Below are 24,464 nucleotides of genomic sequence, written 5' to 3'. Positions count from 1 at the left end.
CAATTTCCCTATTGAAAACCAAGCACTAATAGTTGAAGTAAAAGACATGCTTGAATTTTAAGTATTAGTAATTTAAAATGTTTAGTTTTGCAAGTGAGTATTTATTTATTTATTTATTTATTTATTTATTATTCATATTTGTATACCGCCCTATCTCCCGAAGGACTCAGAGCGGTTCACAGGCAGCTAAAAAACATATATATACAAATTAAGAAAACCATTAAGAAACTTATTCAAAAGCCAAATTAATTAAAAATAGTATAAATATTAAAACCAATTAAAACCCCTATAAAATTTAAAAAACTAGTCCAGTCCCGCGCAGATAAATAGGTGTGTTTTAAGCTCGCGACGGAAGGTTCGGAGGTCTGGAAGTTGACGGAGTCCTGGGGGAGTTCGTTCCAGAGGGTGGGAGCCCCCACAGAGAAGGCCCTTCCCCTGGGCGTCGCCAGACGACACTGCCTAGCTGACGGCACCCTGAGGAGTCCCTCTCTGTGAGAGCGCACGGGCCGGTGAGAGGTATTCGGTAGCAGTAGACGGTCCCGCAAGAGTATTGCAAGAATATTAGTTTAAAAACTGTTAAGAGTGTTTTCCAGTAGGGGATTGTTTGTATACCAGCATTGCATGTAATGAAGATAGCCAGGAAAACAGGAAAGTATGGGAAAGCCTGGAAAGCCACTCTCTAATGATAAGAAACATTCTACCATCCTGCCTAGGAGATATGACTGAGTGGTGCCACACTCAAATCCTGGCTGGACATATTTCTTTTTTGTACAGGTATAATTGGTAACTTACATATGCTGCTACTTTCATATATTACTATGAATTGATTTAAATGTATAAACCTGTAAAAGTATGAGGCATCTTCTGGAAGATGTGTCCAAACCTACCTAGATTAACTCCAGTACAGGCAGTGGTAGGATTCAACTAGTTCGTTCCACTTCGGCAGAACCGGTTGTTAACTTTCTGAGCAGTTTGGTGAACTGCCTGTTGGAAGAAATCATTAGGGCAAAGAACTGGTTGTTAAATTATTTGAATCCCACCACTCAGTACAGGGCTGTCAAACTGGCAGCCCACAGGCCAGATGCGTCATGTGAAGGCCACGCCCACCCCAGCTCCACAAATGGGCAAAATGTCATGAAACATCACACAATGGCAATGTGACGTGGTGAGTTTGACACATGTGCTCCAGGGGTGGTATTTGTTACTGGTTCGCAAATGTGAGCATGCACGTGCTTCACCTCCGCATGTGCAGGGCCTTCCGCGCATGCGCACAGAGTAAAAAATGTGGATAAATGGGACATGGGGAGTGCCCCCCACAGCCTCCGCTACTGGTTTTCCCAAACTAGATAGAATCGGCTGAATACCACCACTGACGTGCTCTAGTACATCTGATGGACAGCTTCTTCAGTTTGCTAGCAGGCCCAGTAGAGGAGCATTATCTGTGCATGGCATACTACATATGACTTGGGAAAGCCACTCACCGTATATACTCGAGTATAAGCCGAGTTTTTCAGCACGTTTTTTGTGCTGAAAAACGTCCCCTCGGCTTATACTCGAGTATATACGGCTTATACTCGAGTTTTTTTTTTTCTTCTTTTTTTCACATTATACCGGATGGTGCAAACTTGGCGGGCTTTTGCATTAGCGCGGGGAAGCCCTGCCGGTGCAGTGAGAGGGCGGGGCGGGGGAGCCGCCAGCCTTCTCGGCTGAGGGAGGGAGGCTTTCCCTGACCGGTAGCTGCCTCATTTCCCTCCCTCGGCTTATACTCGAGTCCCCAGTTTACCCCAGTTTTTTGGGGTAAAATTGGGGACCTCGCCTTATACTCGGATCGGCTTATATTCGAGTATATACGGTAAACTCTTTGTACTGCACTTATAAACAGCTATTCTGAAATCACATTTCTATATAAAGCATTTTAATGCTTTCATTGGGAAAAACTACAGTATATTCTGTGATTTCTATTTTGCTTGGATTACTCTGCCATAACACAATATCATATTGTGGGCCAAATAAAAATAGAGTTTTGCTAAAGCAAAACACACACAATCACATACTTTTTCTCTGTTTCTTGATTACTTAAATGCTTGACCATGTTTCCTGTTTTATTAAGGTGTCTTCTATGACTGGGTGGGAGATGACAACTCTGTATTCTTCAAAAACTATGCAACCTCAAAAAGATCAGTTTGATAAATCTCATCAAATAAGTATTAACGACACTGAGGTTGCAAAAGTACTAAACCCTCCTTATTACTGGTCTGCACCTAAATCATACCTTGGAAATAAGGTAAGTAATCTGGAGGAAATGTGTTTTTTTCAGTGTTCTGTGTACGTATAAAGTTTTCTGCATTGCATGTTCACTTTATTATGTATATAATGTAATGTTTAAAAATGCATAGGACATCTTTTCATAGGAATCCTATCATATTAGGATCATTAAAGTTATATCTGGAATATATGTCACCTCTGCCTCCCCCCCCAAAAATATTGGTGTTGGAATTAAAATGCAAACATTGTGTGTAAAAAGAATGTGCATTTAAATATAGTAGCTGTTTTTCCATGTCTATGATTTACTCATTGTATAGGAAAGATTTGATTTAAGAAATATTCAGAGAACTGTTGCAAGATACAATTTAGATGCTAAACAATAATTATATTTAGGCAGCACAGTTGTTCCAAAAACTAAGAATCAGTTTTGAAAATTTACGATTTTATGTAATAGAAAGATAGTGAAACTAAAAAGAAGTTTGGAATTTTAAAAAATCAGTAAATGTAAAACTGTCAAGTTAAACATAGATGTTAGAATGTGATGGTAAATATAGAAAATAAGATTTTTCTTAGGATTTATTTGTTTTATGTGTAATTTAGCATTTTAACAGATAATTTAATAAAAAATCTTAAAAAGGTGAAGACTATGTCATTTGATGCAAAATTTATATTTCATCTTCATATTGCCAAATGAAAAAGAAGCTAAAAAGTAACACTTGATTTCTTGCCTTTTATGCTTTCAGCTCACTGCCTTTGGTGGCTATTTAAAGTATACCATGTCATACGATATTCCCATGGACAGTACAGATAGTGACTTGGTATCTAGTGTCGACGTTATTATCCAGGTAATCATATTAAATGGGCAAGGATATGAAGTATGAAAGCATAAAGTATTCTGAATATTTTTGAGGGAGAAAGTTCCTGACTTGGTACAGGTAGTTCTCAACTTACGACCACAATTGAGCCCAAAATTTATGTTGTTAAGTGAGACATTAGTTGTCAGTTTTGCACCATTTTACAACTTTAAGTGAAGCACCGCAGTAGATAAGTTAGTAACTTGGTTGTTAAGTGAATCTGGTTTCCCACTGACTTTGCTTGTCAGAAGGTCACAAAAAGTGATCACATGACCTTGGGACAAAGCAGCGGTCTTAAATATGGACCAGTTGCCAAGCATCTGAATTTTGATCACATAATCATGGGGGTGCTACAAAAGTTGTAAGTGTGAAAAACGGTCATAAATCACTTTTTCCTGTGGTGTTGTAGCTTTGAATGGTCACTAAATGAACTATTGTACGTTGAAGACTACCTATAGTTCCTTCTTCTGGTAGCAGCTCTTGTTTCTTCAGCAGTGCTTGCTAGAGTGTCTTCTGAATTTCTGCAGATGGTACTTTAATGTGGTGATATTTATGTACTCTGTCAGTGCATCTGATTTAAAGTCAAGAGTTGTTTTCTCAGTCATGGTGTCTTCCAGTTGTATTGAGACCTGGTTTGGATGGGAAAGTAAAGAATGTTGAGTGGGTTTTATGGCTAAGTGGGTTTTTGTTTCCATGAAAATGTGTTTAAATTCATGATCTAGGCATTTCTTAATATTACTTTACACATGGAAAATATTATAAGATTAGAAAAGAAATTAATGGTGTGCGAAAGGTTTTGACTTTGGATTGTTCAGAATACACCCTATTTGAGCTTAGAAAGTGGAAGGTTTTGCACTTAAAATATACTTTTTTTTTTCAAATCTTGATATACTTCCAGTATAATTGACATATAGATAAAGATATATGACATTTGAAACTGATGTTTTCCATTAAGAACAGTTCGGATTCAAAACTTATTACATACTGTTAAAAGAAATGTAAAGTTTAGAAAAGATAGAGTGGGTTTTGTGGAAAAGAGCAATCTTGGGAACCTTGTATGGTTTCCATTAAGTTTAAGTTTAAACAATTTCCAATTATACTTTAGAAATGTATAAAATAACAGTACCTGTCATTTCAGGGCAATGGACATATTCTGTCTACAAGATCTGAAGGGCTATCTTTACAACCATATGAGGAATATTCCAGTACAGTGCATCTTATCTCTGAAAACTTCATTGATTTTAATACAAAGAAGTCAATAGATCGAGACACTCTGATGACAGTTTTAGTTAATGTGACCCGTATTCTACTTAGGGCCAGTTACAACACTGCAGAAAAATCTGTATATAGGTAACTTAAAGATCTGTTTTATTCATTCATTCATTCATTCATTCATTCATTTATCCCATGCCAAAAGAATCACAAAAGAATCTCAAAAGCATTTAATGTGTTCTTTTATTAAAAGATTCAAAAGCTTGGGCAAAAAGCTAATTTTCCATGGGATAATATCAGGTTCCCATTTTTTTTTAGTTAAATAGGATTACCGTATTTTTTGGAGTATAAGACGCACCGGAGTATAAGACGCACCTTAGTTTTTGGGGAGGAAAATAAGAAAAAAGCTGATTGGCCTCCCGGAATACCACCAATCAGCTGTTCCCAGAGGTGAATTTTAGTAACAGGTTCCTTGGTTGTGAGCTCTGTGTCTTGTTTTTTTTTGTTTTTTTGCTTTTTTTTCTGCCTGTGAAACTCTGTTTCAGAAAAAACTTTTTCTGCCTCTGAAAGCCTCTGAAACAGAACTTCAGAAAAAAAGCCTCTTAAGCTCTGTTTGGTAGCTTTTTTTCTGAAGCTCTGTTTGGGAGCTTCTTTTCTGAAACTCTGTTTGGGGCTTCTTTTCTGAAGCTACGTTTGGGCCTTTTTTTCTGAAGCACCGTTTCTGATGCTTTTTTCAGCCTCTGAAACCTCCGTTTGAAAAAGCTGGGTGGGGCTAAATTCTGAGTATAAGACGCACCCAGATTTTCACCCTCTTTTTTGGGGGAAAAGGTGTGTCTTATACTCTGAAAAATACGGTAAGTGGTAGGGAATGTAAAAGAATAACAGACAAATAATTTGACCTGAAATTGCAGCTTCTTCTATTATTCATTACCCATATTTGCCAAGATCCTGGCTATATTACAAATGTTATAAAGCTCATACTGATTACAATTGGATTTTATTTAGATCTACTGAATGTATAATAGATTGTGAAATGTATTTTATGTGGAATTATGCATTCAGAACGAGAAAGAATACAAAACCTTAGTTGTGCATTTGTGTATTTTTGAGGATATGCATTATTTTATACAATGGGAAAAAACCCAATACATTGTTTAGATTGTTGATTTCACATTTTTATGTTATTACAGGTTGGACTCTGTGACTTTGGATACAGCAAACGCTAATCTCATAGATCTGTCTTCAGCTGTACATGTAGAATATTGTGAATGTCCACAGGGTTACTCCGGAATATCTTGTGAAGTAATTTCAATATTTTATTTATTTATTTATTTGTTATGTAATAGTATTTTCTCATTTTAAAAATGAATTTTCCAAAGGGATCACATGATCAATTTTCTTATCAGTGAACCCATATATACAACCAAAAAAACATCACCTTGTAACCAAGTAGTAAGAAGTAAAAATCATCAAGCACAGTCAGTAACCACTGATCAGCAAAACAACCTTTCCAAGAAATGTGTTTAAAAGGCCATATTTAATAAATATGATCAGAATTAAATAGATTAGAGAATAAAATGTTACTTGCCAGCACTGCCAAAATGGTACAATATGTGCAGTCATTACTTCTTTCAGAAAATTCCAAAATTGTGAGGCATCTACCATAATGATGTCCTCCTCCTCAGTGAATAAGACTTCCAAAGATTGATTAATTGATTGATTGATTGATTTCCTTTATTATTTTTATATATGACTCAAGGTAGCAATTTTTCCCAAAACAATGCTCCTGTGAAGTGGGTTGGGCTGAGAAGAAATGGCTGACCCAAAGTCACCCAGTCAGCTTTAATGCCTAAATTGGGATTAGATCTGACAGTTTCCTGGTTTTCAGGGCAGCATCTTAACTACTGTACCAAACTGGCTTTTAGGATAATTCTAATAACTAACTCTAAGATAGCCACTTAGCATGTATATTAGAGCAGTGCAGTGTGATCCAAAGGGAAAAATATGACTTCTAAAGCATTTCATGGGCACCAATGTGCATACCAAGTCATCCCTTTCCCTTCAAATTTGGTTTTGTGTCACATCCCTAAACTATATAAACTTGTTAAAAGTTTACATCAATTACAGTCTACATATAAACTGCCTTTTGACCTGCTGTTTTGAAAATTGCAGTGTCAAAATACCATTTCCTATTCTGTCTGTCTAAAACAACTTCACATATTTTCCACTTTGTGAATAACATAACCTCTCTCTTACATTTTTAAGGAACCTGGTGAGAGTGCATTTTCCTATAGCTATATCTAAAATTAAAATCATAAAAAAGAAATAAAATCATTTTCCTTTCTCTTGAAAAAATTGTTATTATTAATTTATTATTTATTAATAAAATTCATAAGGATATTAATATCTTTAGAAAATATTTCTTTTGTATCCTGTATTTTAAGAAAAAATTCAGATAGTTTAGCTCACTTTTGAAATTGTTGTCAGGCATAGAGTGAGATCTGCAATCAGCTTTTGTTAAATTTCCTGAAATAGCATTATAGATCCAAAATCGTAAAGTCTTATTTATAGTAACATTGTTTGATTTGATTCAGTGGCTTTTCAAAATATCGCTATACTCAGGGGTAGTCAATCTTTTTAAACCTACCGCCCACTTTTGTATCTCTGTTAGTAGTAAAATTTTCTAACCGCCCACTGGTTCCACAGTAATGCACTGTGTTTCATCATCTACGCATGCCTCTCGCGCATCGTGGATTGGGTTTGAGGGGGTGTTGGCTACCAGCTCTGCTTGTCTGTTACAGCTGAGTGGTGTGGGGGGAGATGCGTGAGCTATTCTGGGATGAGGCTCTTTTGTTTGCGGTCGCACTATATCGCCATTTAGTTTCACTTACGTAACGTGAACTAAACTTATGCGCGGGTGATACAAATAGTATATTTTCAGAAATTTAAATTGTCACGGGCAATTTTATGAAAACCTAATGAAAATATTTTTAAATAATGCTATGAAATTTTTTTTAAAAGTCAATTAAATTAAAAAAAAGGAAAGTGCTTCAGTATTGGACAAAACCCCTACTGCCAACCATGAAAGCTGGAACGCCCACTAGTGGACGGTAGGGACCAGATTAACTACCACTGGCTATACTGAATCCATGAAGGCAGATTTATGAAAATTAATACATGCTGGCAGTAATTTCTTTTTTTGTACTTTTTGTAGTCCTGTGTTCCTGGGTACTATCGAGTAGATGCAATACTTTTTGGAGGGATTTGCCTACCATGTGATTGCAATGGTCATGCAACGGAATGTGATAATCATGGTGTTTGTATTGTAAGTTTGTGTCCTGCTTCTAAATCAAACCATTCTTGGTTTGTAAAATGTTGAATTTTTAAACATGTATCAAACAGGAGGGATTCACATTTTCCTAACTATTTCTGCTACCTTTAAAGCCTACTTTTTGTGTACATTAAAGTACCTCCAAAGTCTGTTTTTAGTTATAACTAATGTAAAACATATTTTATAAGGAAATCCATGCAAGCTACAGCTTTTTTCCATTCAAGTCAATGGCCAAATTCCTATAGATCTGGATGGAAAAATACTGGAGCATATTATTTAATTATATCATTTTTTTTTGTATGGCCAACCATCTCATCAAAGTAATTCTGGGTGGCTCCTAACTGGTAATTAAGTTATTTTTAAAAAAAAATCTATTGTGAACATTATTTCAAGATAATATTTTCTAATGCATTATTTCTTTAAGGACGGAGTAAAAGTACCTGAATGAATTGTATGATTGCCAAATTAAAATACATTTAATTTGCTTTCATTTCCCATCAAAGTAACGCAGCCAATTTATGAAATAAAATGTGCGTATCAGTTCTAGTAAAGGGCGCATGCATAAGTTGTTTGCTGTGAGTTTACAAAAGCTTATTGCCACTGGCATCTCTGTTTCTTTGTGTTTGTTCTTTGAATACTAAATCTGCATGCTTTTTCATACTGAGCTCCCCCTGGGAATAAAATTCCATCCAAATTAAGTATCAAAAGGCTTCTTGTGTGTTTATAGGCTTGTGAGCATAATACCACAGGGAAATCTTGTGAGCAGTGTTTGCCAGGATTCTACGGAATGCCTTCGAGGGGAACCACAGAGGATTGCCAGCCATGTGCCTGTCCACTGAGAAGTGCTACTAACAAGTAAACTGCTTATTGGAAATGATATATGAAAACTCCAGCAATTTCAGACAGGCGGGGCCACTAAGGGACAAGGGAGCAGAGGGAGGAGAATCAGAATGGGAAGGGCGAAAGTCAAGGCAAAAATTCCACTTCATTCTTCTGAAACAATCACTCTTGGAGAAGTTTTGTTTTTCTCAGATTTTTTTTAAAGTTAAAATGTAGCCCTTCTTGAAAAGTAGTGTTGTGTGCTGCTCAAATTGATAAAAAAAATCTGCTAGCATTTTGTTATTTATATGAAATAATAGTCATTTAAGCTGAGTCTTGCCAAGTGATTGGTAGCAGTCCAGTAAATTGTTTCAGACATTCTGGAAGGGTTTATCTTTTAAGGGATTTTACAAGTTTTTCTCTCCTGAATACTGAATCTTTCAGATACTATAAAGTTGTTTATGCAGATAGACATGCATGTAACTAAGAATGAAATTGTGTATATACTTACACAGGTGTAACACAATTTGAAATAATAATGAGTGTGGCTTGATTTTGAATAGGCATATTCAGGATTGCACACTGATTGTATTTTTCTGTGTTGACTAATTACTACATTGTTCAGTCATGAATTGTGCATGTATTTGATGTATTAACTTTATATAATCTATATCATAATTCTTAAGTTGTTTGTTTTTAGTTTCAGTCCTACTTGTCATTTGGATAACAGAGGTGAAATTGTCTGTGATAAATGTGCTCCAGGTTATGCAGGAGTCAGATGTGAAAGGTATGGAGTAGCAGAAATTGTTGTTAGTCAAATATAACTAAACATAAATACAGCTTTATTTCTATTCTATTTTAAAAATCATTTTTGAAATGTATTTTAATTGTAACAGCGATAGAGAAATGCATTTGGAAGATGACAATGTTTGTCTTTATTGAGGTCATATTAGTTCTTGTGAACTCTTCATTATTCATATTCATAATAAATTTGATTAATAAATATTCAAAAAGAGCCAATACTTTTGGGAGAAGCCCTGAAGTCCTGCTAACAAGTACAGATAGTCCTTGACTTACAACAGGTGATTTAGTGACACTTTGAAGTTATAATAGCCTGAAAAAGTGACTTTTGCTATTTTTCACGTTTATGACCCTTGTGGTATCCCCATGGTCATGTGATTTATAGTTGGATGCTTGACAACTGGTTCATATTTATGATGTTTGCAGCATCCTGGGGTCATGTGATTATTTTTTGAACTTCTGACAAACAAAGTCAATGGGAAGCCACATTTACTTAACAATCATGTTACTAATTTAACAGCTGTGGTGATTCACTTAACAAATGTGACCAGGAAAGTCATAAAATATCACTTAGCAAATTTCTTACTTAGCAACATGAATTTTGGGCTCAATTGTGGTTGTAAGTTGAGGACTACCTGTAAACATATTTGGAATTTGTACAATAGGGTTTATTCCTTCATGATCCAATAAGCCTAGCTACCTGATATGGCAGATCACCTTATACTACATCAAAAGCAAGTGACCATGAAGATATACATTATTTGATATACAAAATGTGTTGCAAATTTGATCCCAAACTAACTCCTTTCAAATCTAGCTAAACTTTTCAATACATTTGCTAAATAGTCTCAGCATTAACTAGCGTATTTAGCTATCAAAATATGATGTTTTGCTTTAACATCTATTACATTGGTGTTGTTGGCAGTAAGATTTTTTTTGTTTGAAATGAATGGTTGATTTATGTGAGAAAGTCATTTTGTTCATAGTAGAAGAATAATTAAAGGGAAAATAAAAGACAATTGCCATGAACTGGACCAGTCCTTGCTGGAGTGATATCCGTAGCTATTTAAACGCAAACTAAAAAAGAGAAATAAAATAAAAAGAAAAAATAGAAAGTGCAGAAAAAAAATGGAAAGAAAAAAATGTGAAGAAGGAAAACCTAAGAATATAGTAAAGAAATATATAAAGAAAGGACTTCTTCCTTCATCATATGTATAAACATTTTAATAACTTATACAACAGAAGATTTCTTCTTTACCTATGTCTTCCTTTATCCATAAACAAGACCTTAATAACTTGTTCAGTTCTGATCAATGAAAGTGCATTAAAATCAGAGATAACAACATACCTATTTTAACCTTGATAAAATAAATCAGCTTCATTTCTTTCCTTTTGCTTTCAACAAACTTGATCTTTAGTTCCTTCAAAGGATGTCCTAGAACTTCGTTTCTTTCATTTTTTTTCTTTGTTCCTTCTCCCAAAATTCTTCAAAGCTTTCTTTTGTAAGTCCAATTAAATAGTAAAGTTATCCAGGTCACTCTGTAGCTTTGTTATTTATATATCCCTTTTAATTATTAAGACATCAGCTGGTTTCATTGGTATCTGCAGCATAGCACCTTTTACATATAAGTCTTATAGCCTGTCATTCTTAAATGGATTTTCAATCATTTTTAGTCTTGTCTTTTAAACAGAGTCTATCTATAGAGGCAGACTCTTAAAATTAACTTCTGGATTCATTGTTCAAAAATTTCCCTCAATGTATTAAAATATATATATATATATATTTATATATATATATATATATATATATATATATATATATATATATATATATATATATATATATATATATATATATATTAAAATAAATTGAGGGAAATATTAAATATTTTAAATATTAAAATATTTTTCTTCATTCTATCTCAGTAAATAAAGTTCTTCTCCTTTAATCTGTAGTTCTTCTGGTCTGATCTAATGTACAATCTTTAAAGTCTGATTTTTTTAAAAAAGAAAATTCAAAACAGCAGCATTTTGCCATGGGAAGGATTCTTATAATTTATTCCAAGTTTTTATTGAAACCTATTTCCTAAAGATGGATATTAGTTCATTTGTAACTTTCTAAAATTTAAATTCTAATCCCCTGTTTATTTCAAAATATTTTTAGTCCTTAAATTTGTGTTTAAAACCTCTTTGCTAAGGATTGAAAGAAACTCATCTAGAGCTATCAAACTTGATTATTGATCCAAAGGTTACTGTACAATACAGGAATTACAGAAAGTTAAGAAGCAATTTCTGAAAGTGATTAGAAAAAGAAGCATGGAAACCCAGTGTCCTTTTGAAAGTGCCAACCGTCATTTGAGCAAAAAGATTTCTATTCCCTCATCCCCCTGATCCACCAGAGACCACTATCTTGTGGTCTCCTTATCAGGAACAACTGTATGGAGCATCTGTGGGTGATCTCAAATCCATAACAGGCATGGAGAGGAATTATGACGTTGGTCTATTGTCAGCTCTTTATTCTGTCGCAGTTATGGACTTTTAACAGAGCTGTCTGCAGTTTGCCATTTCTTCCCTGTAAGAGTTGTTGTTACTGTATGGATCCATCTTTTGCAGTTTTTATAACTTTGTTAAGCATGGTATCTTTCTGTAATGATTTTTCTTTTTGCACAATAGGTCCAAATTAAGAAAATAAATAGGAAATATGATTGTAGTCTTACCATCTAAACAGACTCACTGAATCAGTACAATGAGTGGCATAATAAACAAACCATCAAACAAACTTCTACTCTGATACAATTGTCCTATCTTATATGCAGATGTGCAAATGGATATTATGGCAATCCTTTAGTGCCAGGAAAACCATGTATTCCTTGTGACTGCAATGGCAATGTAAACCCATTGGAAGATGGCCACTGTCATTCAGTGACAGGGGAGTGTTTGAAGTGCATTGGAAATACTGTGGGACGTCACTGTGAAAGGTGTGCTGATGGCTATTATGGGGATGCAGTGACCAACAAACATTGTTATGGTGAGTTCCTTGTGATGAATTAAATATAAAGTATTTTTTAGTTGAATACAGCCATATTGTCCAGATTGGTCCCCTGATATTAAACACTTTCACTGGGGGTATCACATCTTGTTTTGAACTGATGTTCTGCATGAACTTTTCATAGACTTTGCCAAAGCATTTTGTTTTACATTAAGGAAATTGCTTACAATTGTTGATCTTAAGGTTAGAGTGAAGAATACAGTGGGGCAAAAGAGTATTTAGTCAGCCACCAATTGTGCAAGTTCTCCCACTGAAAAAGATGAGAGAGGCCTGTAATTGTCATCATAGGTATACCTCAACTAGGAGAGACAACATGAGAAAACACATCCAGAAAATCACATTGTCTGATTTGTAACAAATTTATTTGCAAATTATGGTGGAAAATAAGTATTTGGTCACCTACAAACAAGCAAGATTTCTGGCTCTCACAGACCTGTAACTTCTACTTTAAGAGGCTCCTCTGTTCTCCACTCATTACCTGTATTAATGGTACCTGTTTGAACTTTTTATCAGTATAAAAGACACCTGTCCACAACCTCAAACAGTCACACTCCAAACTCCACTATGGTGAAGACCAAAGAGCTGTCGAAGGACACCAAAAACAAAATTGTAGACCTGCACCAGGCTGGGAAGACTGAATCTGCAATAGGCAACAAGCAGCTTGGTGTGAAGAAATCAACTGTGGGAGGAATAATTAGAAAATGGAAGACATACAAGGCCACTGATAATCTCCCTCGATCTGGGGCTCCATGCAAGATCTCACCCCGTGGGGTCAAAATGATCACAACAACGGTGAGCAAATATCCCAGAACCACACGGGGGGACCTAGTGAATGACCTGCAGAGAGCTGGGACCAACGTAACAAAGGCTACCATCAGTAACACACTACACCGCCAGGGACTCAGATCCTGCAGCGCCAGACGTGTCCCTCTGCTTAAGCCAGTACATGTCCGGGCCCATCTGAAGTTTGCTAGAGAGCATTTGGATGATCCAGAAGAGGATTGGGAGAATGTCATATGGTCAGATGAAACCAAAGTAGAACTGTTTGGTAGAAACTCAACTCGTCGTGTTTGGAGGAGAGAGAATGCTGAGTTGCATCCAAAGAACACCATACCTACTGTGAATCATGGGAGTGGCAACATCATGCTGTGGGGCTGTTTCTCTGCAAAGGGACCAGGACGACTGATCCGTGTAAAGGAAAGAATGAATGGGGCCATGTATCGTGAGATTTTGAGTGCAAACCTCCTTCCATCAGCAAGGGCATTGAAGATGAAACGTGGCTGGGTCTTTCAGCATGACAATGATCCTAAACACACTGCCTGGGCAACGAAGGAGTGGCTCCGTAAGAAGCATTTCAAGGTCCTGGAGTGGCCTAGCCAGTCACCAGATATCAACCCCACAGAAAACCTTTGGAGGGAGTTGAAAGTCCGTGTTCCCCAGCGACAGCCCCAAAACATCACTGCTCTCGAGGAGATCTGCATGGAGGAATGGACCAACATACCAGCAACAGTGTGTGAAAACCTTGTGAAGACGTACAGAAAACGTTTGACTTCTGTCATTGCCAACAAAGGATATATAACAAAGTATTGAGATGAACTTTTGATATTGACCAAATACTTATTTTCCACCATAATTTGCAAATAAATTCGTTACAAATCAGACAATGTGATTTTCTGGATGTGTTTTCTCATGTTGTCTCTCCTAGTTGAGGTATACTTATAACAATTACAGGCCCCTCTCATCTTTTTCAGTGGGAGAACTTGCACAACTGGTGGCTGACTAAATACTTTTTTGCCCCACTGTATATATTTCTAATTTAAAAATGTGTGTGATTTTAAGTACAGTACTTATTTTCAGTATCTTATCAACAATGACCAAGTAACAATGCATCTCCTTTTTCTGCATTTGAGCTCTCCTCACCCCAAGATTATGAGACTATCATAAACACAATTTACCCATTAATAAAATCAGGGAACTCTCCTTTGAATAGAAATACAGTTGGATTCCTTTGGATTGTAATACATTAATTTCTTTTTCCAAAGATATAAATTTAAAATAATAATGCCCAGACTATAGAAAAGTAAGAAATTGAATTCTACATTTTATTTGGGAAAAAAAGTATATAATAGTTACTATTATGTATTTTGTCACAATAATAATCATCTTTTCTCTTTGTTCATTTTATATCTAAGCTTGTGAATGTGACATAAATGGCTCGTTTTCCAACATCTGTCATCATGAAACCGGCCTCTGCCAATGCAAAGCCAATGTAGTTGGAAAGAGATGTGATAAATGCTTGGTAAAGAAAATCAGCAATTACATTACTAACACATTATGTTTTTTACTAATTATTTGTCCACAGGGTCTAACAATGTACACACACACACACACATTTATTCATATATTTAAATTTCAGTATAATAGTGAAAAGATCTAGATGTAATTCATAGTAACTGAAAGGCACAATTAAACTAAGATGATACACAAAAAAGGGATTTTATTCTTTTTTGCTTAAAGTCATACTGCCCACTGAGAGATCATAACAGACTGGCCTAATTTTAGTTCCAGAGATCTTGGGGAATAGAGCCTTCTCATCACCCTCCATAATTTACACCTGTCTTTCTTTTCTTTATTCCAAATACAGCTGGCATCTGCAAGGATGGGAGGTGACAAAAACATATTTCCCAGAATTCCAAGGAATTCTGCGATCAGTTTTCTAAATCAAATTGAAAAAAAACTAACATTTAAAATGATAGCTATACTGTCCGTGCGAATGCAACAAAGCTGTTGGATAGAGATAAAGCTTCAGATAATTGAAGTATTGCTTTATCATTAAACTTTAGGTTTTTTTCATAGTAATTTAAAATTAGGAAATTAAAAAGAGCAAAACAGAAACAGATGTCCTTATCACCTCCAGAAAGGGATACTTAATTGATGTAATCAAACTCTTTATTATCATAGTGTCTTATCCTCTTGTTACATTTTAGAATTGACCCATGTGTTAAAAATATAAAGGCTGAAATTATACAGCCAGGGGATCTGGCATTAATTAGGAATGAAATAAGCTTTTTATGTCACCAATCTTAAATATACCTTTGAAAGTAGTTTCGTGTTTTCAACACTTGCAAATTCTAGCTATCAAAATATTAAAAACCTAACACGTTTAGGAGCTGTTCATATGCTAGTAAAAGATTGTACTTTCCCTCTAAATGTTAAATTTATGACATTAGCATTTAATTGGTTTTGTCTAATCAACTTGATCATAATGTATTTCTACATTTTGACAGATATTAGTAGATAGTTGATTGTTAAAATGTTTCATTATTCTTTTTTTTTTATTAGAAGAATCCCAGGGCATTACTTTTAGAAGTACCCAAATGTTGTTGTTGTTTTTTTACATTTTTCTGTGCTGTAAAAAGTAGAGAGAAAAACCCACTCCTTTCTAATGCGCTTCCACAAAGAACAGCAAGAATCTTTAGCAAATGTGGTATTAGAAGGGGGGGAGGAAGGAAGATGATTTAAAAAGTATCCAAATTCTTTCTTTCTTTCTTACAGTTCGGTTATTATGGCCTCAGTACTACAGCTAGTTGCTTTCCCTGCCATTGCAGTAAAATTGGCTCAGCTGCAGAAGATTGTAATGAAGGAGGACAGTGTCGCTGTGCACTAGGAGTGGCTGGAGACAAGTGTGATCATTGTGCTCCAGGGTTTTATGCATTTCAGGAAGGTGGTTGCAAACGTAAGTTTTAGTTCATAAATAGATCTTGCAATAACTAAAATTGTTCTAAAAGTGAAAACAGTCCATTGCCCAGGAGCTGCAAACAAGTATATCAAAGTGATATAAAATACCTCTTTGAAGATATTCACATTGTCACTTTAACATGGAGAATTGTGCTGTTTTTAGATCCTGTGATAGCTACAATATACTTATTTTATATTTATTTATTTATTAGGTTTTTATCCTGCCCTTATTACTTTTCAAGAAACTCAAAACAGTGACCATACTTAACACTCTTTCTTCCTCCTAGTTTCCCCATGACAATGACTTTGTGAGGTGGTTTGGGCTGAGAGAGAATGAGTGGCCCGAAGCCACCCATCCTTTCATGCCTAAGGCGAGACTAGAACTCATGGTCTCCTGGTTTCTAGGCCAGCACCAAATTACACCAAACTGAGTTTGTCTCTGTCTCTGCTCCTCTCGTTTTCTCTTTCATATTATGAAACTGGTCCATTTTAATGGAGAATACAGATGGAAAAGATTAGATAATAAAAAAGGAAAAAATACATCACATTTATTTGCAAAAACATTTACTTGATAATTTATTTGCAAAAACATTTACATTTACAAAAGCGTACAAGAGTACAAATTTCTTTTAACAAAAATTGGAAAACGTTAGGATTTCACAAGACATCGATTTTCAGAATTCTTAAATCCTAGATTTTAAAAAATCAACTAATAATTCATCCAGTTTACTTGTTTCTGTCCTGCCCTAATTGCAGCTTGTGATTGTGCTCACACTCACAATACATGTGATAAAGATTCGGGACAATGCATTTGTGCTCCTCATACAACTGGAGAAAAATGTGAACTTTGTGAAGAAAATTTCTGGGGTCATGATACAGAAAAGGGATGCAAGGTAATGTGCTTGTTTTGTAATATGTTAAAAAAGGAAATTAAGAATTTTTGAAAATTCTTATGAATTTAATGAATTCATGAAATGAATGAAATTTAATGAATTATTTTATATAAACATATTAGGTTTCTTTCCACCATGTGTTTTTTCGGAATAATTTCCTCTTTTTTTAAATGTATTTAAATGGATAATTAGATGATGGATGGATGGATGGATGGATGGGTGGGTGGGTGGATGGATGATCAGTTTAAATCAAGATAAAATCTACAATACAAGCCACAAAATACTTGGGTATAAGTAAATAATGTAGCACAAAGATTAAACCTAATGTTCTTAAGGTTAAGAAAAAAAACATTAAAATTATAAAAGAATTCTAAAAAAAATCAGTCTACAGTGAATTAAGTTCAGGATATAAAAAATTGTTTTACAAAATCTTATAATCTAAAATATTAATAAGCTCTAGTTTATACATGATCAAAGATTACTGGAGTAAACTCAAAGATATGATCCTTGTAGATCAATTGGACACATTCATATCTGCTATACAAAATGTTGCTACATTATGCGTAATAAGGCTTTTCTTGCCTGATGAAAGAAAATTAACGTAAGATTTATCAGAAGGCTTGGACCAGAGAATCTCTCTTCTAGTAAAAATGGTCAATACAAAGTTTTATTTTTGCCAATCCAATTTTTAGACAATGCAAATGTAAATATCTCAATTACTGAAGTTCTAAATTATTCACTAATATGCTAATCGAACTGTAAGAAATCTTGCTATCACAATCTTTTGCACTGTTACTTATAAAAAAGGTTAAATAGAAAAATTGGATTCCTAGTTTATTTTTTCACATGTATATTACATTTTTGTAATACATTATAGCTTCTTATTTAAAATCAGCATTGAAAATATTGTATAAGCCAGCAATCTATCTAACAATTTTAAACCATAATATAGTCACAATCATTTATTAGATAATGTATAGCAACAACAATGCTTTGATGTTTCCTGAAACTTTCTGAGCTTGCCCAATTCCATCCTAGATGCAGAATTTTAAAACCCAGGGAATTTTTCTAAATGGAGCATCTCAAGAAACTGTATTTCCCCTCTTCCTGTTTCAGTTGACTGATTTCATTACACTCAACTTTATTGCATCCTAAAATCACTACTACAAAGCAGTGATGGGTTTCAAATTTTTTTACTACCAGTTCTGTGGGTGTGGTTGGTGGGTGTGGCAGGGGATGGATACTGTAAAATCTCCATTCCCTCCCCAATCCAGGAGAAGGATACTGCAAAATTCCCATTCCCTTTCCAAACCAGGGGAAGGATACTGCAAAATGCCCATTTCTTCTTGATCATCTGGGATTTATGAGGCAGAGAATAGATGGGGGCGGGGCCAGTCAGAATTTTTACTACTGGTTCTCTGAACTACTCAAAATTTCCGCTAGAACTGATCAGAACCTGCTGAAACCCACCTTTGCTACAAAGGTATATTTGTAAATTAATTTGACCCAACTTTTAAAATTAGTTCTAATAATAATTTTTAGAGAAGAAGCCATGTTTCTCTTTCTTATAGCAAAACAAACAATAGTCTTGTAAAAGAAAACAATACCGGTGACTTTTTAATGACTGCAAAAAGTAATTTGTAAACATGGCTTTTTCAAATTACAAGGTTCTATCTTTTTCCCCCCCCAGGCTTGCAATTGTAGTCATGTAGGTTCCCTCAGTCTCCAATGTGACCAGCTAACTTCTCAGTGCCAATGTAAGCAAGGATACGGAGGGGACAGGTGTGCCTTGTGTGCTTTGGGTTACAGGGACTATCCTGATTGCATTCCTTGTGACTGTGATATGCGTGGGAGCAAAGCAGAGATGTGTAATCAAGGAATCTGCAGCTGCGAAGAAGAAACTGGTGTGTGTGTTTGCAAGGTATATCATAATCAGATAAAGTATTGACCTATTAAGATTTTCATAATGTTTTTAATCATGGCTGTATACTGTAAGGGACAGAGAAAGATAAAGTCTAAAGAAACTTTTGGTAACCTTTTGAAGCAGAAGGAATTGGGAAACATTATAAAGGCACTTCTGCAAAAAACCAAAATTTCCTATTCACTTTGCCATTACATAAAAAAGGGATTAAAAAATGAAAAACTTACCCCAAACAATCTCATGCGACATTTCTGGTGAAAGAAAAGAGGAAACCAACAGAACCTTGGTCAGTTTCACCCTAAGTAAGGGGGTTATTTTTGTTAAGAGACCTGCTGTAGCTAAGTGATTAAGGGAATATTAAATTGAAGAAATGGATGATCTAAATCTCTTTCAAGCCTCAGCATTGCAGGGTAAAAAGTTTTTTTTCCCCCAGGTTAGATATATCCTCACTGAGCCATAAATATATTTACTATGATCACAGAAGTTCGGCATTCCCTTTAAAGTGGGGCGGAGTCTTCATGGGGAAGTGAGTTGACTAGAACTAATACAATTACATAGGAAATAAATGCAAGCTTTTATAGATATCTTATAGAATTTTACATACTAAATACCTATTGTCGACATACTATTTAGACTACAAAAATACTATCATTCAAGCTATGATGCTTATCATGATCTCATCTTGCTTTAGGAAAATGTCTTTGGATTGCACTGCAGTGAATGCAAAAGTGGAACCTTTGCTCTACATGCTATTAATCCTTTGGGATGCATCCCCTGCTTCTGTTCTGGGATGACAGAATTCTGTGCAGAAGTAGAAGGTTATGTGAGAGTTCCGGTTAGTAAAGTGTACTAGTTGTCTTTTCTTGCTATTCTAATTTCTTCCTCACTTAATCACATCTGTTCTTGTAAACCACTTGGATTGCAGCTAGGGTGGGAAGACACCAGAATGTTTGGAAGAGTTGTAATGTTTCCTAGTACTGTGTTTAGAATTTTCCTGCTATCAAGAATTTAATTATTTTATTCTATTTTATTGATTTAAACATATCCGACTCCAAATCAGTTTACTTTGCTGCTTTAAATTTCTTAAAATTTGTTTCAAGCGGTCCTGGTTGATTGAAAGTTTGATACAATTCTTAAGTAACTCAGTTGTACTTATTTATATGCATTCCACTTGCAGGCAAGTTTATATTGTTTTGAATTGTCTTTATAGTAGGATTCTCTATGCATTCTTCAAACCCAACCAGTGCTTTTTGTCTAAGGAATACAGTTTATCTAAGTTTTGTTTCTTTTTGCTTTCTTTCTCTGCATCCTTGCCTTCAGCTAGTTATATATGTAGAGATAGAAGGAGAAAAATATAAAAGATGAAAGAAAATTGTGCATTCAACATACAAGCAGCTTTATAGTAATATAAAATGTAAGGTGCATTAATAAAATTGCTCCCAAATTTCAAAGCATGGGTGATGTGTTAGTTATTTTCAGGAAGCATGTGAAATCTTCCTTAAGCTGAGACCATAGGCAGTTCATTTTATGAAAATGGATTAACTGTTGGCTTGGTATTGCAGGTAACGCTGACTCCAGAACAGGAACTATTACATGTGGTTTCTCTCAGTAACTTTACTGGAACAAGTGAAGGTGTATTTTCCCAATTTCCGGATATAGTAATGGATGCGGCAACAGTCCGCCAACACTTGAATGCAGAACCTTTTTACTGGGAATTACCTGATCAGTTCCAGGGAAACCAGGTAAATGTTTATTTTTCAGTCCTTTCTGTGGCTAAGTCTGCAACTGAATATCTAAAAATTCTGAAGAGAATTCACTGTGTATTTCTGAATACTTGCATTCATTCATATATATTCACTATACGTTCACAGCAAAACTATTAAAATTTTATATATATCTTACTTTAGGAAAATGTCTTTGGATTGCACTGCAGTGAATGCAAAAGTGGAACCTTTGCTCTACATGCTATTAATCCTTTGGGATGCATCCCCTGCTTCTGTTCTGGGATGACAGAATTCTGTGCAGAAGTAGAAGGTTATGTGAGAGTTCCGGTTAGTAAAGTGTACTAGTTGTCTTTTCTTGCTATTCTAATTTCTTCCTCACTTGATCACATCTGTTCTTGTAAACCACTTGGATTGCAGCTAGGGTGGGAAGACACCAGAATGTTTGGAAAAGTTGTAATGTTTCCTAGTATTGTGTTTAGAATTTTCCTGCTATCAAGAATTTAATTATTTTATTCTATTTTATTGATTTAAACATATCCAACTCCAAATCAGTTTACTTTGCTGCTTTAAATTTCTTAAAATTTGTTTCAAGCGGTCCTGGTTGATTGAAAGTTTGATACAATTCTTAAGTAACTCAGTTGCACTTATTTATATGCATTCCACTTGCAGGCAAGTTTATATTGTTTTGAATTGTCTTTATAGTAGGATTCTCTATGCATTCTTCAAACCCAACCAGTGCTTTTTGTCTAAGGAATACAGTTTATCTAAGTTTTGTTTCTTTTTGCTTTCTTTCTCTGCATCCTTGCCTTCAGCTAGTTATATATGTAGAGATAGAAGGAGAAAAATATAAAAGATGAAAGAAAATTGTGCATTCAACATACAAGCAGCTTTATAGTAATATAAAATGTAAGGTGCATTAATAAAATTGCTCCCAAATTTCAAAGCATGGGTGATGTGTTAGTTATTTTCAGGAAGCATGTGAAATCTTCCTTAAGCTGAGACCATAGGCAGTTCATTTTATGAAAATGGATTAACTGTTGGCTTGGTATTGCAGGTAACGCTGACTCCAGAACAGGAACTATTACATGTGGTTTCTCTCAGTAACTTTACTGGAACAAGTGAAGGTGTATTTTCCCAATTTCCGGATATAGTAATGGATGCGGCAACAGTCCGCCAACACTTGAATGCAGAACCCTTTTACTGGGAATTACCTGATCAGTTCCAGGGAAACCAGGTAAATGTTTATTTTTCAGTCCTTTCTGTGGCTAAGTCTGCAACTGAATATCTAAAAATTCTGAAGAGAATTCACTGTGTATTTCTGAATACTTGCATTCATTCATATATATTCACTATACGTTCACAGCAAAACTATTAAAATTTTATATATATCTTTCTTTTTTTGAGACCACATAATATATGTAAGATTGCTTGCAGAATTTTGAAAGCTACTAGACTCAATAGAATCTAAAATCGGAATGAACATTCAGAGACAGACACTGTGCCATATTCCTGGGGTTGTAGCTAGCACCGTCACTGAAGGCCCAACAAAATGCCCTGGTTTTCTGACTCTGAACTGTTGCTGACCTAACTGTCCGATGCAAGGGTGGGATTCAAATTTTTTTACTACTGGTTCTGTGGGTGTGGCTTGATGGGCATGGCAGGGGAACGATATTGTAAAATCTCCATTCCTTCCCTACTCCAGGGGAAGGTTACTGCAAAATCCCTATATCCTCCTGATCAGATGGGACTCGGGAGGCAGAGAATAGATGGGGGTGCGGCCAGTCAGAGATGGTATTTACCGGATCTCCGAACTACTCAAAATTTCTGCTACCAGTTTTCCAGAACTGGTCAGAACCTGCTGAAACCCACCTTAGGTCTGACATGTTAGTAGTTTAACATAATTGCTACTTGGATTTTAAAACAGGATATTTTTCTAAAAGGAAGATGAATATGGATGTATTTTGGGGTAAGATTTCCCACACCGTGAGCTGTACTTCTCCTGGGGAGGTGCAGGCAGAGTCCAGGGGAATGAATAATCTTTTAATTGTACATTTTTATAATAATCTACATTTCCTACATTTCATTGTATTGTTTTCAGTGTTTATTGTGTTTATTCTTGTATTTGGATTTTTATTTGGTGTGCATATTAAGATTACACTAAAGGGAGGTGTGATGGCAAAACATTTAAGGTCTTCTATTTGCTAATAATACAGTAATAGAAAAATTGCTGTTGAAAGTAAGCAAATAATGAAAGCAAGTGATTAAAAGGTGACTAAAACGAAGAGGTAGAGAAAAAAATGAAATGTTCCTCCAGGAAGTCCAGAAGCAAGGATATAAAGTAGTATTGGGTCCTGTTGAATTACATATCTTATTGTAACAGATATTAAAATAAGATTTTACCTGTTTTCACTAAATTACAGTATATTGCTAATAGTTCTTCACCTCATTTTTCCCATATTCTTAGGTGGAGAAGCTTGTAAAGTTTTACTTTTACTTTTCCAGAAGGACATGCAATTGTTAACTTTAGATTGTTTTAAAAATATCTGTTTAAAATCTTAAATTCCTGAACTGGCTTTTTAAAACTGAATATAGGTTATGTTGATTATAGTTCTTGATTCAGATGGCACAAGAAATTATGCTTAATGGAAAGCAAAAAACAAAAGCCAATTATATTGACTATATTGGAGAATAAGAAATTCTTGCTTGATTTGTAAATGAAGTCGATACATGAAAAGTATTAGGAAAAAATAGATGATTCTGGAAATAAGATTTTGGAGCAGACCATGAGGAAAAAGATGGTCTGCTACCAATCTAAATTTCAGTAAAAATACTTCAAAAATGTCTCAAAATAACAATATAATTATTTATCAAAACAGCTTATGGCATATGGTGGGAAATTGAAATATTCAGTAGCTTTTTATGCTCTGGATGGTCTTGGAACTGCAAATCTTGAACCACAACTTCTGATTAAGGGAGGTCGCCCTAGGAAACAGGTCATCTATGTGGATGTTCCTGCTCCAGAAAATGGATTAAGGCAAAATGAAGAGATACTAATGATGGAGGTGAGACTAAAATTTTGGTTATATATGTAGAAATGTATCTAGAGTCTTTGCTCACAGTTGAATGGAAACATTGCTCTTTACTTTTTTGTGTGAAAATCGAAAAATCTCTGGCCATTTCTCTTCAGGTTATTTATCTTTTAACATAAGTTGTATGACATCATCATGTGACATATTAAAATGTCTTATGTCCATGAAAAATGCCCTTATTCTCTTTCAAATATTGATTGGAAACCTATAGAAACTGTGAATGAAACCCACTTTGTGGAGTTAACGTTCTATCGAAGATTGTAAATTATAATCATTTTAGAATTTTGGTCGCCACGATGTAAAAAAGATGCTGAGACTCTAGAAAGAGTGCAGAGAAGAGCAACAAAGATGATTAGGGGACTGGAGGCTAAAACATATGAAGAACGATTGCAGGAACTGGGTATGTCTAGTTTAATGAAAAGAAGGACTAGGGGAGACATGATAGCAGTGTTCCAATATCTCAGGGGCTGCCACAGAGAAGTGGGAGTTGGGCTGTTCTCCAAAGCACCTGAGGGTAGAACAAGAAGCAATGGGTGGAAACTGATCAAGGAAAGAAGCAACTTAGAACTAAGGAGAAATTTCCTGACAGTTAGAACAATTAATCAGTGGAACGACTTGCCTGCAGAAGTTGTGAATGCTCCAACACTGGAAATTTTTAAGAAAATGTTGGATAACCATCTGTCTGAGATGATGTAGGGTTTCCTGCCTGGGCAGGGGGTTGGACTAGAAGGCCTCCAAGGTCCCTTCCAACTCTGTTGTTATTATTAT

The 24,464-nt window shown here is 35.1% G+C and overlaps 1 protein-coding gene across 1 annotated transcript in view; it reads left to right on the top strand.

Moving 5' to 3' along the window:
- LAMA1 (laminin subunit alpha 1) overlaps positions 1 to 24,464 on the top strand; it is a 103,801-nt gene that overhangs the window by 31,814 nt on the left and 47,523 nt on the right. The window contains exons 12-26 of the mRNA XM_058177297.1: positions 2,111 to 2,284; positions 3,009 to 3,110; positions 4,258 to 4,469; positions 5,522 to 5,633; positions 7,546 to 7,656; positions 8,390 to 8,517; positions 9,182 to 9,268; positions 12,099 to 12,310; positions 14,524 to 14,630; positions 15,887 to 16,067; positions 16,826 to 16,962; positions 18,653 to 18,883; positions 19,575 to 19,718; positions 20,446 to 20,625; positions 23,484 to 23,669. Coding sequence (XP_058033280.1) covers positions 2,111 to 2,284; positions 3,009 to 3,110; positions 4,258 to 4,469; positions 5,522 to 5,633; positions 7,546 to 7,656; positions 8,390 to 8,517; positions 9,182 to 9,268; positions 12,099 to 12,310; positions 14,524 to 14,630; positions 15,887 to 16,067; positions 16,826 to 16,962; positions 18,653 to 18,883; positions 19,575 to 19,718; positions 20,446 to 20,625; positions 23,484 to 23,669 — 2,304 coding nt within the window. The remainder of the gene's footprint in view (positions 1 to 2,110; positions 2,285 to 3,008; positions 3,111 to 4,257; positions 4,470 to 5,521; positions 5,634 to 7,545; positions 7,657 to 8,389; positions 8,518 to 9,181; positions 9,269 to 12,098; positions 12,311 to 14,523; positions 14,631 to 15,886; positions 16,068 to 16,825; positions 16,963 to 18,652; positions 18,884 to 19,574; positions 19,719 to 20,445; positions 20,626 to 23,483; positions 23,670 to 24,464) is intronic.

Source organism: Ahaetulla prasina, chromosome 3, assembly GCF_028640845.1.
Source record: "Ahaetulla prasina isolate Xishuangbanna chromosome 3, ASM2864084v1, whole genome shotgun sequence".
Taxonomy (NCBI): domain Eukaryota; kingdom Metazoa; phylum Chordata; class Lepidosauria; order Squamata; family Colubridae; genus Ahaetulla; species Ahaetulla prasina.
This window is presented reverse-complemented; position numbering and strand designations above follow the sequence as displayed.